Below are 15996 nucleotides of genomic sequence, written 5' to 3'. Positions count from 1 at the left end.
TGGGAAATTCCTCAGATCTTGGATTTTTCTCTCTACAATTAGCAGAGCTTTTCTGGCATTGCTCCAGGTAAGAGGAGCACAGACTGGCCCCAGATTGTGCAGGGTTTGAAAGCATTGCAGAGCTGCAAGAGAAGTATTAGCGTTTCACTACTAATTTTTTTTTTTCCCTTTGGCATTTAGTTTGAAGAACCGTGTCTTGTTAACTCCTCCTACCTGATCCTGTGCAAAACTCCAGCCATTAACCTGCTACTGCGGAGTGTCCACATCAAACTGGAATTTATTCTGGATAATTTGAGCTTTGATTTCAACTCCTTGCATCCCATGCCCTTTTCTTATGAAGTCAACCCCATCCTCAAGCCACTGAATGCTGAAGACCCCGCCAAGCCGTATCGTCACAAGCCAGGAAGCGTCATCTCTGTGGAGGTAACACAAGAACTATGTAGAAATAACATATGCTGTACAAAGTTGTTGCTAACCTGAGGCTGTTTTAAATTGGCAACATGCAGCTTCCAAGGTTTTTAAAGCATTTGACAGGCTTGCAGCCTGTCACAGCACATCTGCTTTGGGCTCTGAGAAATGGCACATTAGAGGAGGAAAAAGGAGTGCATCAAAAAAGCCTCTCGAGACCATAAATCATTTAGGGTTTCATAGGGCTCATGGAAACTTCCGTAGGTTTTTTATTTTTTGTCCTAATGTGAATTAACACTATTTGTGTATGAGATATTAGTACCAAAAAACCCACCAATACATTCTATTCTCAGCTGCCATTTTTATGACATCTTAAAATTTCTCTATTAGTAACTTAAGAGTGAAAAAAAATATTAGGTGGAAATAGGAAAATCATTGTTTAAAGAGGATGCAAAAGGGCAGAGTGGCAAATGTTTTTTTTTCTGTATATGTGAGGAAAAGGCTCTGTGATATTTCTCTTGTATAGACAGGTACTCTCTAGTCCAGTAGCAATTAAGAAAGGTAGTGGCTGCAGCTGGAGACGTGCACTTTCTCCACTCGATCTTTTCAATCACAGAGTGAAGATTGTTTAACTTACAAAATGAACTTGTGCAGCCAATTCAGATGGGAACCCAGTCAGGGAAGAAAAAAAGCTCCTCTCATCATGTGGTGCTGGTCTCCTCCATCTTCTCTGGAGCCATGGACAATGCAGAGATGCTTTTTAGCCCAATTTGATGTGCTGTTCCACCTCTGTTCCAGGGGGAAAATCTAGATCTGGCCATCTCCAAGGATGAAGTTATGGCCATGATTGGGGAAGGAATCTGCGTGGTGAAGACACTAACAAGGAATCATCTCTACTGTGAGCCTCCTTCCGAGCAGCCAGCTCCGCGGCACCGCACAAAACGGGAGGGCACTGACTTGCTCCCAGAGTTCACGGTAGGGAGTGAGCAACAAATCATGTCATAAGTGGGTGCACAAGCAAGAAGTAGTGATGGAAGCAGGGAGTGGGACAGGAAGTAAGAGAAAGACAAAAGTCATAGTGGCAAGGAGCTGCTTCTATTCTCAACTCTACCCTTAACTGCCAAACAGTGTCTGGAACAAACGGTGCAGCTGGATTCAGGAGCTGTGCCGTGGGACATAGCCTTACTAGAGAGCTGTATGCCACCTGTACTCGTTCTGGAGTAGCTGTGTGTCTTTGCTTTTTGTTGCTGCACTGAGTTTACATCACAGCACGTTTTCGCTCCAGGTACAAATGGGAAACCTGAACTTCCTCCTGGGCCGAGTACAGTATGACACAGAAAGCCAGCTCACCTTCCCACTGGAGGCACAGATCGGTTTGGGTGTTGGTGCGTCCTTTGTGGCACTTGTCGTTCTGGTCATTGTTTTCATATACAGGTGAGAGCCTCTGGCATTGTATGGGAGCTTTAACTTCTCTACGTTATTCAGTGGATGTGGTCAAGCCTGTATATCCTGGGCCTAAACAAGGTCCTAGTTTTCTTTATTTTGTGGCAAATTCTGAGCCCCTCATGTTGTTGGACATGTGAGGCATAGGGATGGTGTGTCTGCTCATCACAGCCTGTGTTGTGATTCATTCAGAGCACTCACCTAATGGGTGCTCCAAGGGACATACGTAGTTATAGAACACAGTTTGGTGTCCTGTAGAGGTGGTGTTTAGTAGAAATCACCTCAACAGCATTGCCCTGGAGTCCTTGGCAGCAATACAACAGCTGGCAAAGACTATCCCTGGGCTAAGATCACTGGGAACAATTCTGTTTCTTACTACAGGAGGAAGAGCAAACAGGCTCTGAGGGATTACAAGAAAGTTCAAATCCAGCTGGAAAATCTAGAAACAAGTGTTCGGGACAGATGCAAAAAGGAATTCACAGGTTAGTCGCAGAGCTCCTACATTCCTGCAGCTTCAGGAAAGTTTGAAGAACCACACAGAGCCCTACCATTCTTTTCATTCCTGCATACTTGTTTGGGTAGCTCAGGACAGGCAATAGCTTTATCCTGTGGTAGTGTATTGAAACATATAGCCAAATTTGTGTATTTCATTCTTCTCTTTAATTCAGAACACAATGATATATACAGACCCCTCTGATTCTCCAGTCCATCCTCCAGACTCAGATGCAGAGCTAAAGGTCAAGACAGCGCACTTGGAGAGACCTTAAGTACAGCTAGTCCAGTCTGTGTGTAGAGCAAGTCGAGTTACACTCCATATCTTGAGTCTGTAAACCTTGTACTCCAGCTGCCTACAGCTGTGAGCCCTTGTGTGGGGCATCTAGGGCTCTAAAACTTGTGCAAGCTACTCAGATTGTAATCTCTAACTAATGGGGGAAGCAGTGAGGATCAGGAGATCTCTGGTACTTTGTGTATAGATAATGCCCATAACCACAGATTGGTGCTGAACAATGGCTTCCTTTTTATAAAACTGGAAGCCAGACCCTAACTGTAAATGAGAATAATCACCAAATTCACCTGCTGGTTCCCAATGTAGTTCCTCCCAGAGCCTACTCTAGTGATGAATATTCCTGCAATGGGACTCCAATGTGACTCTTCTGACAGGAAACATCCTTCCTCTTCTTCAGTCCCATCCTGCTGGCCCTAGTTCCTGCCTGCACTCACCTCATGCTCTGTACCATCGCTTGTGTGATCATGTGGTCAACATCACGGGCATTTCCTTTCCCCCAGACCTGATGACTGAGATGATGGACCTCACAAGCGACCTTGTGGGCACAGGCATCCCCTTCTTGGACTACAAGTCCTATGCGGAGCGCATTTTCTTCCCGGGCCACCGTGAGTCACCGTTGCAAAGGGACCTGGACATCCCCGAGTGCCGACGGCAAACGGTGGAGCAGGGCTTGGTCCAGCTCTCCAACCTGCTCAACAGCAAGCTCTTCCTCACCAAGGTAAGGTCCCTCTCTCTGCTTGCAGCATGCTGTGGGGTCTGGGCCACGTTGCTGGCAACCGGTGGCAGGAAGCAGGCAGTGCTCATTAAAGTTCATTCCTGATTAGCCCCCTCTGAAGCACCACTGCTTTCAGGAGCCAGTAGGTGGGACTGCCTTGTTTTCAGGGGATTCACACACCGGTATATCTCTCTCTCCACCAGTTCATCCACACTCTGGAAATCCAGCGTACTTTCTCTCCGAGAGACCGGGCCTATGTGGCATCATTGCTCACCGTGTCGCTGCATGGGAAGCTGGAGTACTTCACTGACATCCTCAAAACACTCCTGAATGACCTTGTGGAGCAGTATGTGGCCAAGAACCCCAAGCTGATGCTGCGGAGGTGAGTGAGCCAGACATGGTCCCGGTGTTAGATACATCAGGGGACCTTTTTGTCCAGCTAGCAAGCTCTGAAAAACTGCTGTGGGTAAAATAACATTGTGGCATGGACTGCAATTGTAGGGCCAGTGTGTGTCAACGTACATCAAACAGGAGAAAGCAGTATCAATAATACCCCTCACCCCATCAAGTAATTGGCAGGGAGAAAAGGAGGAATGGTGTGAGAAGAGTAAGAAGCTGAAGTTGCCCACCCCAAATTCTTTTCTTCACCTATTCTTTTGAAGCTGCTGTGTGTTAGCTTTCTCCTTGTGTTCAAGTACTGCAGCTCTGTCAGATCTGCTGTTTAGAGGTCTCTGGGACTCCCAATCCTGCCATGTTTGGAAACTAAATTGAAATATCTCCTGTGTTCGGATCCCCATTAGCTCCTGTCCAGTGTATCCTTCTGATCTGAACAAATTTCTCTTGTTTTGAGACCTGACAGAGGCTATTCTCTATCCCCTTTGTCTCTTCTGTCATTTGGTGCCTCCTTCAGGCTGAAAAGAGCTTCAAATAAGAAGTAGGATCAAGAGCACTAACCTGACTGGTCCCTAAAGTATTTTTTCCTTTTCCTTCCTCCCTCGATCCTGTATCATCATTTAGCGTGCTCTTTTCTCATCTTTTCTCAAAAGGAGCGATCTTTATCTCCAGTTACCCTTCCTGCTGTGCAGTGTATCTTTGTGACCAACCTCATACTCTCTTTCAGGACAGAAACAGTGGTAGAGAAGCTGTTAACCAACTGGATGTCCATCTGCCTGTATGCATTTGTGAGGGTGAGTTCTTTGTCCCTTTGTGAAGTGAAGGGGCCAAAAGAGGGGAGGCAGCCACAGCTTTGCTTTGTGCCTCACTCTTAGCTGAAATGGTGCTGGAGTCATCCTGTATTTCAGGGAAGAGAGATGCTTAAATCAGCATCGATGCCACTCCCTGTTTCCAGGGAGGGGGCAGCAAGGAGAGTCCCTCTGATTAGCGGCATGGAGACAGTGATGCTGTGGTCTTGTGCATCCAGCTGGTCCTTAGCCCCTGCAATTTCCCTGTGCTTGGAGCAGGAGCCGTTGGCAGAGACTTTGCCTGCCTGCAGTGGTTTAACTGCTGTATCACTGGTGTCCTCTGTCCTGCTGCTCCTCTGCGTGGTGTCTGTGTTTCCAAGCTGTTGGGTTCTGCTGGGAAGAGCAAGGTGAATTTCTCTTGGGTGAAGCTCCTTCCTTTCTGTGCCAGGACTCTGTTGGGGAGCCACTTTACATGCTGTTTCGAGGAATCAAACACCAGGTGGACAAGGGACCCGTTGACTGGGTGACAGGGAAAGCCAAATATACCCTGAATGACAACCGGCTTCTGAGAGAGGACCTGGAGTACCGGACTTTGGTAAGCACCAAGTCTTTTTTCTCCTCTGGGCTCTCTGGTGTGGCAGAGTTTAATGTCCTCCTATTTAAGGCAGAAGCACAATGTCCTGCACAATGTCCTCCTCTTTAAGGCAGAAGCACAACCTCCTAGGAGCCAGCTTTGTCCCAGCAGCATAACTCAGTAGCTGAGCAAGAGCCCTGCTAAATCAGATAGTTTTGCCCTAGGCTGATAGGAGCCATCACCACAGTAATCTGGTGTATGTTCCATGCTCTGTGTCTAGAAATAAGGGGATGAAATTGCTGATGGCACGTGGAAGCCTAGAGCTCCCTAGAGCTGTTAAACCGACTTCCAGCTCTCAAGGGAAGGCTGGGAACACGGTGTTTAACAACCTGTAGAATTTTGTTTTCTGAAACTCCTCCAGTGAAAGAGTTAGCTGTTAACGTGCTTTAATGCCAGCCATCAAAGGTGTAAATGTGTCAGATTTTTGCGTAGCAACCTTATGAGGAGCTGTGACCTTTTCTTTTGTTCCGCAGACTTTAAACGCTTTGACACAAGCAGGAGTTGCTGCAGGAGGGGCAGAGGACTCCCAAGGGATTTCTGCAAAAGTGCTAGACTGTGACACTATAACACAGGTGAAGGAGAAAATCCTAGACCAGATCTATAAAGGGACACCGTACTGTCACCGACCAGACCCAGACACCCTGGACCTTGGTGAGTAGAACTTCTTGGTGCTAAGACTCAGTGAGGAAGTGGAGGAGAGTGGTCATGTGCTGTCTGTGCAGAGCACGATTTTCTGCTGAGCATGCAGTGTCCCTGAGCAGTGATCTTGCACTCTGGCTGGACCCAACAGGGCACGATGCAGGAAAGACTAAGAGCAAGAGGTAGGGGTGGGAAAGAAGCAAGTCCAGCCCCTTCGATTTCATGGTGCTTGGTGTTCTTTGCCAGACCTGGCCCATGACAATGGCTTAGGTAAGGGCACAGGAAAAAAAAAAAGGCATGAGAAGGTATGGAAAGAAAGATAATTTCAGTGCAGAGTTGCTATGGTCATGAACTGGCTCTTCCTGCCAGTGGAGTCAGTGGTAGCATCTAAATAGTGTCTGTGAGGGAAGATTTTGTCCCTTTTCTGGCTTAGTGTTTTGCTAGCTCAGGTTGAAGCACAATAGACTTCAGAGATGCTTCAGCTTATCTTGTTTTTTGTTTCTTTGCTTGCTATCTGTGTTTTAATGACTGTAGAGTGGAGGTCAGGGCTGGCAGGTCATCTGATTCTGTCCGATGAGGATGTGACATCTGTTGTTCAAGGAACTTGGAAACGCCTGAACACTCTTCAGCATTACAAGGTCAGAACTGAGTCTACCATTGCCTTGTCTCCCCTTTAATATTCTGTACACTGGTACACTCCATTTGTGGCTCTGGCTCCTCATGGATTACTGTAAAAACCTCAGAGCTTTCCTGCAGCAGCATATTCAAATTAAGTCAGTGCTGTGTCCTGCACTGTGACTTCTCAAGTAGCAAAACCCCCTCCTGAACCTGTACCTGAGACCTGGGCATGCCTAGAGCTTGGGAGGAGACACTGAGTGTATGTTGCAGTGAAGGCAACCCTGCTGGATTCATTAACATTCCGGTCCAAATCGGTTAGTAGGTGATATCACGCTGGTCTGTGATGTAGTTTTTAGGACTGGAAAGAGTTGGGGTTTTTAACTGTCTTGCACTTGTGTGTCGTATTGTGCACCAATATGTCACACCTTGCTGCCACGCGTTCTAGATGTGAATGACGTCAATCCTGGGGCACTACCATTTTTATAATGTTCTGTACATCAGTTTTTCAATCTGTACAAATAAGGTTCTCCCACCATCAGGACAGATAGTGACAGTGCCCCGAGATCCCTATTTCTAGTCATGGTACAGTGTGTTCAGTTTGTTTTGCTGTACAAGCACTTGCCTGTTGTGCTGATGAGAGATGTGCTGGTTGTTCTGAATGTTGATTTTTGCTTGTGTGAAGGTGCCTGATGGAGCAACAGTAGCACTGGTCCCTCGCCTGACCAAGCACATCCATAGAGAGAATCAGGATTACATCCCAGGAGAGAGTGAGTTTGATGTCCTCTTCTTATGAAGTGATTTCACAGCACCTGTCAAGTTGGTGGGACAAGACTTGCTATAGCCCTAGCTTTATGCTGCTATGGAAGACTGATACGTGATTTGAACCCCCATAGGATTGTCAGGAAACTGGAAGTCTGGGCAGGAAAAATGAAGGAAAAGCAATAGAGTACATAAGCAGAGAAAAGCCAGGCTAGATGTGAAAATGCAGGATAAGTAGAATTCTCTAGTACTGGCTGTAGTGCTGGGCACAGTCCACAGCTTGTAGGAATCTTCAATAATTTTGTGTGTTGACCTGGAACAGGCCACCAGGGGTGGGGGATCTCTGTGTGGGAAGTTCCCAAGACTTTGAAGGCTTTGAGTGGACAAAAGCAACCTGATGCAGCGGTAGCAATAGCTGTACTCTGCACAGGAGGCTGGGTGGAGGCCTCCAGTGGTTCCTTCCCTTAGGAGTGTCTATCAACCTATCATACTGTGAAATCCACTTTCTTCCTTGAGCATAACCTGGCCAAGCTCCACTGTGAGAGGGCTGACACTTGTCTCTAAACAACTGTTCCATTTAGAAACACCGATGCTGGAGGATGCAGATGAAGGTGGGATAAAACTTTGGCACCTGGTAAAACCGACAGAAGAGCCAGAGCTTCCCAAGCATCGCCGTGGGAGCTTAAGAGATCGGGAGCGAGCCAAGGCAATCCCAGAGATCTATCTGACACGTCTGCTCTCTATGAAGGTGAGAAGCACAGATTGTGTTGGGCTTGGGATCTTGCCTTCTTTCATATCCCCCTGACAGATTACAGGGATGTGTGTGAAGATGAAGAGCCCTTTTGGGGCTGGTTTGGTGCATGTGCTACTTGGTTCCAGCTGAGTTCCTCAAGGGACAGCCCCGGCACTTTGCCAGGCAGTGCCTGTGTTCTGCCCCCAAACTTCTCTTGCTGCTGAGCAAATCCCTTCTGTTTGTTCCTGTCTGGCCGAACGCAGCCATTGGCAGTCAGCAATCCCCCTCCGCTGGTCAGTCTCTACAGTGCAGTTCCATCCCTTTATGTCGCAGGCTCTCTCTCCTCTAGTAAGCCTCTGTACTGGCTCTAAGTATGTCTGATTCCCCTTTGCGTTTTGGTTGTTCGTGAGCTTTCCCCTGGCCTCTCTTCCAGAAGCTTCTGGGGCCTCATTTCTCCATTGCTGCTGCTCCTGCAGTGGATGTGAGGTAGCTTGGGACCAGTGAGAGGAGGTTGCTGAGCAGAAGAGGGTAACCTCTCGTCGTGAGGCCTGGGCTCCCCATGTTCCTCTGGCTTTGCTGACTCTGTCCTGCTTGGTTCTCCACAGGGCACCCTGCAGAAGTTCGTGGATGACTTGTTCCAGGTGATCCTCAGTACCAACCGCCCCGTCCCTCTGGCAGTCAAATATTTCTTTGACCTGTTGGATGAGCAGGCATTACACTACGGGATTGCAGATCCTGAGACCATCCATATCTGGAAGACAAACAGGTACGGTGGTCTGTGAGCCCCGACAGAGGCACTGCTAATCTGGTTGGAGCTGCCCCCTTACATAGAGAGACACCTTTGTCTTCTGAGGAGCAGCAAAATGGGAGTGCAAGGCAGCAAAGCACAATGTGAAAAGGTGGTTTTGCTGAGAGGGAGAAGCTGGGAGGGGACCAGTATGACCAGTAGCATGTGCAGAATATCTTCCAGCACCACAGCTGCCTTCTTTGCTGATAAGCTGCCACGTTTCCATCTTCTCTGCAGCCTGCCCCTGCGGTTCTGGATTAACATCATCAAGAATCCCCAGTTTGTTTTTGATGTGCAGACATCAGATAACGTAGATGCTGTGCTTCTGGTCATTGCACAGACCTTCATGGACTCCTGTACGATTGCTGACCATAAGCTAGGACGGGTAAGTGCGGAGGTAGAAGCGCGTAGGTGGCACAGGCAGCCTGAGCAGCACTGACACATTAAGGCAGTTGTGTCTGCACGGTTGCACTGAGACACCCCACCAGGCCCACTCCTTGCTCTCATGTGCCAGGGGTCCCTTCACCAGTACACGGTTCCTCAGACTGTGTTACTAGGGAGAGAGTCCAGTATTTAAAGTGCCTCTCCATGCAGAGGGCAAAAGTTCCCAGTCCTGAACAAATAACAGAGAATAGGATGGTGGCACCCGCTGAGGTTAGCTCACAGCATGATGAAGGAGCTTTTTGTAATCAATTCTGGTTTTGGATGTTCAAGGACTCTCCAATCAATAAGCTGCTCTATGCCCGGGACATTCCTCGCTACAAGCAAATGGTGGAAAGGTAAGGAACGAATGGGGGAGTTGTAGTTTAAGCAGTAAGAAGGAGGCTGGGAGGAACGTGAAGATAAATGCCTGTGTACTGCTGTAGGTATTATGCGGACATTCGTCAGACCATCTCTGCCAGTGACCAGGAGATGAACTCTGCCCTGGCCGAGCTATCACGGGTAAATAAAGTTATTTATTTCAGAAATCACCCTGGCCCCTCATCAGTGCATGCTATAGAAAGTCGGTAATGCAAAGATCAGATATTCCAGCTGTGTGCAGAAATACTGATTGCTCCCAGTGGCTGCTCTGCTTCATGGCACCACTGAAAAGAAAAGTGCAGTCAAGGCTTCGGGGCAGGGAGTACGTGTGGTTTTTTTCCTCTGCTAGGAACCACTGGTGAATTCCCTTTCCTGTTGCTTTGTGCTGGGTTTAGTGACTCCGGCACATTTCCTAATGAGTTATGAGGACGTGGAATTTGGAAGAACAATTGTTAGGTGTCTCACAGCTTTATCTGACTTCCTCTCTTATTCAGAATTACTCAGGTGACCTCAATTCCCTGGTGGCTCTGCATGAATTGTACAAATACATCAATAAGTACTATGACCAGGTGAGTACGTTCCCAGGCAGGTATGAACATGACCTTCTCCCTTCACTGTCCAATCAAAAACACCCCCCAAAATTAATAATTAAGAGCAGACAGATCATTACAATGCTGTGTATTGTTTCATTGGCATGTATAACTTCCATGTCATAAGTTTGCTTTACTCTTACCGATGAGGGATGGGGGATATTGCAGAAAAAAAGGACTTAGCCCTAACCTGGAGGCTGTTGACATTTCAAATATATTTGCCTTTTTAAATTATGGTATCTAAATATTCTACTGTAAACTAACTGCATTTTAAGATTCCTTTACTAAAGATAGAATTTTCAGGTACAAAGTTTAGCATTCTTCTTACACTATGAATTCTACATAGCATGTTAGGACAAATCTAGAATACTTCCTTTGTGGTTAAGTTGTACTGCAAACACACTTCAGCATGCTGGATTTCAGCGTGGGGCTCTCCACGCTGCTCTGTGCCCTCCCCTCTGTACAGAGCTGAGCTGCTTGGCAGCGCTGTGCGCTGGAGAAGGGCAGGCAGTGAGCTGTGTCTCGTTGCAGATCATCACAGCCTTGGAAGAAGACCCAACAGCACAGAAGATGCAGCTCGGATATAGGCTACAACAGATTGCAGCAGCTGTGGAGAATAAGGTCACGGATTTGTGACAGGCGCAGACAGACTGCTCTCCCCTGGCTGAACAGGGCCATGCTCATCCTGGCTGTGTGCAGGGTGTCCTGCTGCCATTGGAACCAGACTCTCCAAGGAACCAGCGGGTGACACGAATGGGGATGGCCAAGGCAGTACGAAGTACAAGCGTCCTTGCATCTCAGAGAATATTTTTTTACGTTTTTTTTTTCTTTTTACGAGCAAAACAAACGAACTTCAGTTTTCCTCTGACGGAGTCTCAGGGGACCACACGGCTCCTTCCTACAGACGTTCGGTGAATGTGCCAAGCTTCCGAACGGCGCTGCTGAAGAGCCAGGTAGCAGCACCAAGCACCGTGTCTGCCGAGTCCTGGCCTTGCACGGGTGCCCTTGCCAGTGCCGGGGGAGGCTCCCTGGCTGCGGCCGCTCGTTTTACTGGGGATACGGGAAGCTTTCCCCTGGCTGACAGGAACACTGACCTCTGTCCCTGTATGGGTTAGCGAGCGTTCCTGCAGTACCCCACCTGAGAAACTTCCTTGCAGCAGTGTTCCCACTGGTTCTGGACATTGGGTGTGGAAAGGAGAGGGCCTGATGGCGACGGCCTCCTGCTACCCAGTGTGTGACGCATGCCGGGATGTAACGTGCTCACCAGCGGGCACGCTCGGCCAGGAGTCCCCTGTAAATGGACACCACCCCCTCGCCCTTTCCCTCAGGACAAATTTAGCACGTGAGGAGCCGGCTGCCCGGCTCGCCTTGGTCTCCACTGACCCAGCTCTGGATCCGTCTTTCCTGGTTCCTTGTGGTCGGGGTCGCCCTGCTCTTCTGAAAAGCACAACAAATGCCTTGTGCCACTTCCCCTTCCTCTGTTGTCTGGCTGTTCTGCTGCTCTGAACTGGACTTGTAAATACCCTCAGAAAGATAATGTATTTAAATGCTAAAGGAGAATGTTTAATTTTGTGGCTTTGAGACAAAGCTGTTCTCGGAGAAGCATCTCTGTGCACTTCTACTGACAAACGTCTGTCAGCACTGGAGCGAAGTTTTCTCCACTGCTTTGTCTGCAGGGATAACTCGTAGATGTCTGCATTGTCGTAACAGCAGCTTGCTTTTCCTCGCAGCTCACTTTGAGGCGTAGCTGTGTGTTCTTCTCTTAGGCTCGCCTTACACCTCAGTTTCACCTCCCGAACTCTCCAGTGGTGGCACACAGAAGGGTTATCTGGGGAGCTGTGAACTCAAGGAAGCTGAGAAGCGCAACCATGTTGTTCCCGAAGGGCATTGGGTGCCCTGCAAACAGGAGTGATGCCTGCAAGCAAGGAGAGGCCGGAGCAGTGCGCACAGTCAGTCACCAGCCGTCCAGGCAGCCCCTCTGCTCCCTCCTGGAGAGCACTCGGGGCGGTTCTCACCTTGTGGACAGAGCACCCTGCCCTTCTGTGAGTGAATTCCTGTCTGAAAGGTTACCCTACTTCTTCTTGTCCCCTGCTGAGCCCAGGCTGATGTCCTGCGTGCCTGGGGCAGACCAGCAGGTCTCACTCCTGTCACTCCCCTTAGACAGTGATCGTGCAGGCCAGGAGGGAGCAGAGCTAGAACAGGGCACGATCACATCCCTACCTCTCTACGTTGCGTATCGCAGCAGTTCCAGGCCTGTTGGATCAGTCCTATGGCTCCATGTGAGCACTGCGCAGTTGTGAGATTTCCTCTGAGCAATATAACAAGCACGCGTTGGCCTGTCTTCCTACAGACTCCCCTGCCGCAAAGCCAGCTCCCTGCTGTGACCGTCTCAGCAGCATTCCCAGGTACTCTGTGTGCCCAGGGTGCAGCCGCTGTCCCTGTGCCACCATCCTGCTGCGCTGGGTGGCCACTGCTGGGCAGGAAGGGGAGGCTGGAGTTTGCCTGCGTCTCTTCCCCCAGGGAGGGCACCGGTTTGGGTCTGTCTCCTGCCTGACCACCCTATTCCATGGAACTTGTGTCTCAACTAAATCTGATGAAATTAGCCCAAAAAAAGCTGGGTGGAGGAAAGGACTGGCAGATAGGAAAAGGCAGATACAATGCACGTTCATAAAGCCCGTTCACTTAGGAACCACGAGAGGCAATTGCCAGGTTCAGGTCGATGAAGGAATGACATGACAGGCAGTGGCAGTGTAGCATTGTCCCACTTTGGTGCTGACAGTGGACTTGCCGCTCTGGGCAGCGAGGCTGGGTTTGTGGCCTCCAACTCGCTGAGCATCTGCCAGGAGCCACAGGCATCTGCTGGACCCAAGGCTCTGCAGGCTGCTCGTGTCTGCTCCTATTTTTGCAGGATTTTCTCTCTGCTTTCCCAGAACAGGGCGGCACAGGGCTTGGTTCTGAATCTGCCTCACATCAGCAAAGGGAGGGGGACTCAGCCTCTCCTGGGGTCAGTGCCAGGCATCCAACTCTCTTCTGCTCCCCTCTGGCAGCTCTCTGGGTCCTGCAGCGTCTTCTGCTCCAGTCAGGGTAAAACCACGCTGAGAGGGCAGCCTCTGCCCACAGAGAGCTTTTGGGGGAGTCGAGCTCCACACCCTCTTTACTTCTCAGTAGCGCTCCCAGATGTCAGAGATGATTTACTTTGTCTGTGAAAATCTGCTTTCATCAGAGCAATAATCAGGACTTGCAAACAGAGCTAAACACGGGTGATGTGTTCAACATCTCGAGCTCGTCCTTGTGTGGCCGGGCAAGAGGCAGCGCCCGGTGCAGGTGTGGTGAGGGCAGGGGGCTGGTGCCCACCTCTCCCCATCGCGGTGCCCTCAGCGTCCTCCGTCCCCCCGGCCCCTCACAGGGTGCTCAGGCACGGCTCCCCCTTCTCTCCGTCCATTCTCCCCTCCTGTGGCAAAATCCATTCCTACAGCAGGGTTCTGTTGCATTGAGATTTGCACAAAACAGCTTTTTATTGTAAAACTCCCTACTGCGGGGAAGAGTTATTTATTTATTTCTCACAATCCTTCCAAGTTTCTCCCAGTCTCCACCTGGTCCCACGAGCGGCCAGCCAGCCACCCCCACCAGAAGGAGCGAGTGCTGCGAGGGAAGTCAGCGCTCCCTTCGCAGTCTCAGAAAGGTGATCTTGAATGTTTTGTACTGCGGTCAGAGAAATAAACTTGCTTTTTCCGTGGTCTGGATGAGAGGCTGAGAGCTGATCAGTATTACGACAAGTATCCGTTAGTGCGTCGAATGTCTCCCGCTGGCGCAGCTGAGGGCCGCGGGCACGCACACCGCATAGATGTGAGAGCGCTGCTTTCGTCTGCTCAGTGGCACGTTTAGGCTGTACCTGGGAGCTTTTTTATAGCGAAACGATGGCTACTTTCTTTTTACTGAAAATAAAAGGGTTCTTGGATCCCGCTGCTTTGGTGGAATGCCATTTCTTTTTCAGGGTGTGCCCCAGTCGCAGCGAGATGCTGCTTTTTTGGTGCCTTTCTTGTCAGGATGATCGTTTTGGTTTCCTGAACACCCGGTTTGCTCTCATAGTTCTTCTCCTGGTCCTTTGTCCTGGTGACTTTGCCCTCTCCCAGCCGTGTGACGTGGTGTCCGTCTCTGTTACGGTATGGCCTGACCTGCATTTATACCCTGCCACACCTTGAGTTCTGCTCAGAGCACCCGAGGTACTGTCTTTCTCAAATTGGAATTAATAATTAATATAAAAAGCTTGAAAAAAATCTGAATTTTGTTACATAGTGTAATAACTGTTTGTAGATACTGTTCTGAGATGTAGGAATCTATGGGTGATATAAAAGGTTTTGTCTGTAAATAATCAGTTTAGAGTCCAAATGATTTTAATAAAGAGAATTCTTACACAATAATTCAATAAATTTTAATATACAACCTGCACGTCCCGCTTGTGTTGCACGACGACGCAGCTGCCCCGAATGTGTTTGCCTTTTGGGGTGTGAGAGGGGGCAAGTCCCTTGGGGGAATGGCTGGCTGCTTTCCTAGGGTGGGTGGGGGTGATGCTGCCTGAAATGTGCTCCGTGCTCATTGCTGATGTCCACCCAGGCGAGGCAGAAACCACCGCTCCTCAACTAGGTGAACAACTTTTAATGCGTCAGCAAATTGCACAGCTCTTCCCAGCCTCCTAAAGCTGGCTCCAGGGCCATCTATGCTGCCTCCCCCCTTCCTTTATTAGCAGAGTTTTAGATACAGTCGTCGTCTTCTCCCTTCAGAGATAGATAGATAGATAGATATACATACTGCCACTACACTGTAGTCCCTCCTTCACCTATACGTATGTTCTTGCTGACCTTTTATAGGGGCTACAGATCTTGCTCCCTCGCTGCTGCCCCAGTCCTCGATCTCAGCACCCAGCCCTGCTGCTGTCTCTGCCCCTCCGGTGGTATTTTTAGTGCTGGGGGCGGCAGGTGAGGGGCACAGGCAGGGGGAGAAGTGAGGCCCTGGCTCCTGGTTTGGCAGCGGGGCAGGATTAACCCCTTGCTCCGGGGCTGGCTCTCTGCTGCTCAGCCAGGAAACCTGAGCTGCACAGCACAAGGGCCCCAGCCGGGGGACGGCCGTGGCTGCCAAGCTCTGCTGCAGGTGGCCGAGGGGAAACAGCAAAGTGATTTCACTGCGGGTGGCCGTTCCTCAGTGCTGCGAGGCTGCTGGGGTGCCCAGCGAGGCTGCTGCCATCGTGGCTGCTCTGCAACCCGCAGCCCCTTCCCACCCCTTCCGCTGGGAGAAGCTGCTCCTGCACCAAAGCCCTCGTGCAGCCTCTGTGCATCTGCGGAGAGCTGCGCTGCCTTGCTGGCACCGGTGCCATGTCCTTGTCCCCCAGCCTGGAGCTGGAGAGGGGAGTGTGTCCCGTCTGCCGAGCAGGGGCAGGAGGTGGTGCCGCAGCCACGAGGAGCAGTGGGAACCACCAGGCAGCCTCGTGCTTTCTGGGTGCAGGAGCTGAGCAGCAGAGGGGGAAGACTTTCCTGTTTCCATCTCGGCAGAGCTGTGAATTTCCCTCTATAAATAGTTGCTGTGGAGACCGCGGAGCCGCAGCAGGCTGGTGGACCTGCTGCCAGGGTGGCCGAGGCAGGGGGCTGCGCAGACAGGTGCAGCAGTAAAGCAAACCCACCGCAGCTGTCCTGGGTCTCCTGCTACCCTGCAGCCAAGGTTGTTCCCAGAAACGGTGCTGAGATCCGATACCCTGCCCCGCTCCTCAGCACGTCCATCCAGCGATGCAGAAGGGCTTGGTCTGCTCAAGGACACCCCTCCCGGGCAGCGCAGACTAAAAGGAAAGCAGCACCAGGTGGTATCGCACTTTCGGGAGCTCCAGCACGAGCCAGATGACGAGCGGGGCAG

The 15996-nt window shown here is 50.1% G+C and overlaps 1 protein-coding gene across 1 annotated transcript in view; it reads left to right on the top strand.

Moving 5' to 3' along the window:
* PLXNB1 (plexin B1) overlaps positions 1–10731 on the top strand; it is a 34355-nt gene extending 23624 nt beyond the window's left edge. Inside the window, exons 19-36 of the mRNA XM_035546952.1 lie at positions 181–423; positions 1207–1383; positions 1694–1842; positions 2233–2333; positions 3139–3356; positions 3557–3735; positions 4474–4540; positions 4983–5129; positions 5642–5819; positions 6342–6445; positions 7108–7192; positions 7766–7932; positions 8523–8683; positions 8942–9089; positions 9419–9483; positions 9571–9646; positions 10000–10074; positions 10627–10731. Of these exons, the coding sequence (XP_035402845.1) occupies positions 181–423; positions 1207–1383; positions 1694–1842; positions 2233–2333; positions 3139–3356; positions 3557–3735; positions 4474–4540; positions 4983–5129; positions 5642–5819; positions 6342–6445; positions 7108–7192; positions 7766–7932; positions 8523–8683; positions 8942–9089; positions 9419–9483; positions 9571–9646; positions 10000–10074; positions 10627–10731 (2445 nt within the window). The remainder of the gene's footprint in view (positions 1–180; positions 424–1206; positions 1384–1693; positions 1843–2232; positions 2334–3138; positions 3357–3556; positions 3736–4473; positions 4541–4982; positions 5130–5641; positions 5820–6341; positions 6446–7107; positions 7193–7765; positions 7933–8522; positions 8684–8941; positions 9090–9418; positions 9484–9570; positions 9647–9999; positions 10075–10626) is intronic.
* Positions 10732–15996: the final 5265 nt, after the last annotated feature.

The sequence above is a fragment of the Cygnus atratus genome, chromosome 10 (assembly GCF_013377495.2).
Source record: "Cygnus atratus isolate AKBS03 ecotype Queensland, Australia chromosome 10, CAtr_DNAZoo_HiC_assembly, whole genome shotgun sequence".
Lineage (NCBI taxonomy): Eukaryota > Metazoa > Chordata > Aves > Anseriformes > Anatidae > Cygnus > Cygnus atratus.
Note: the sequence above shows the minus strand (reverse complement) of the source record. Positions and strands in the feature narration are given on the sequence as shown.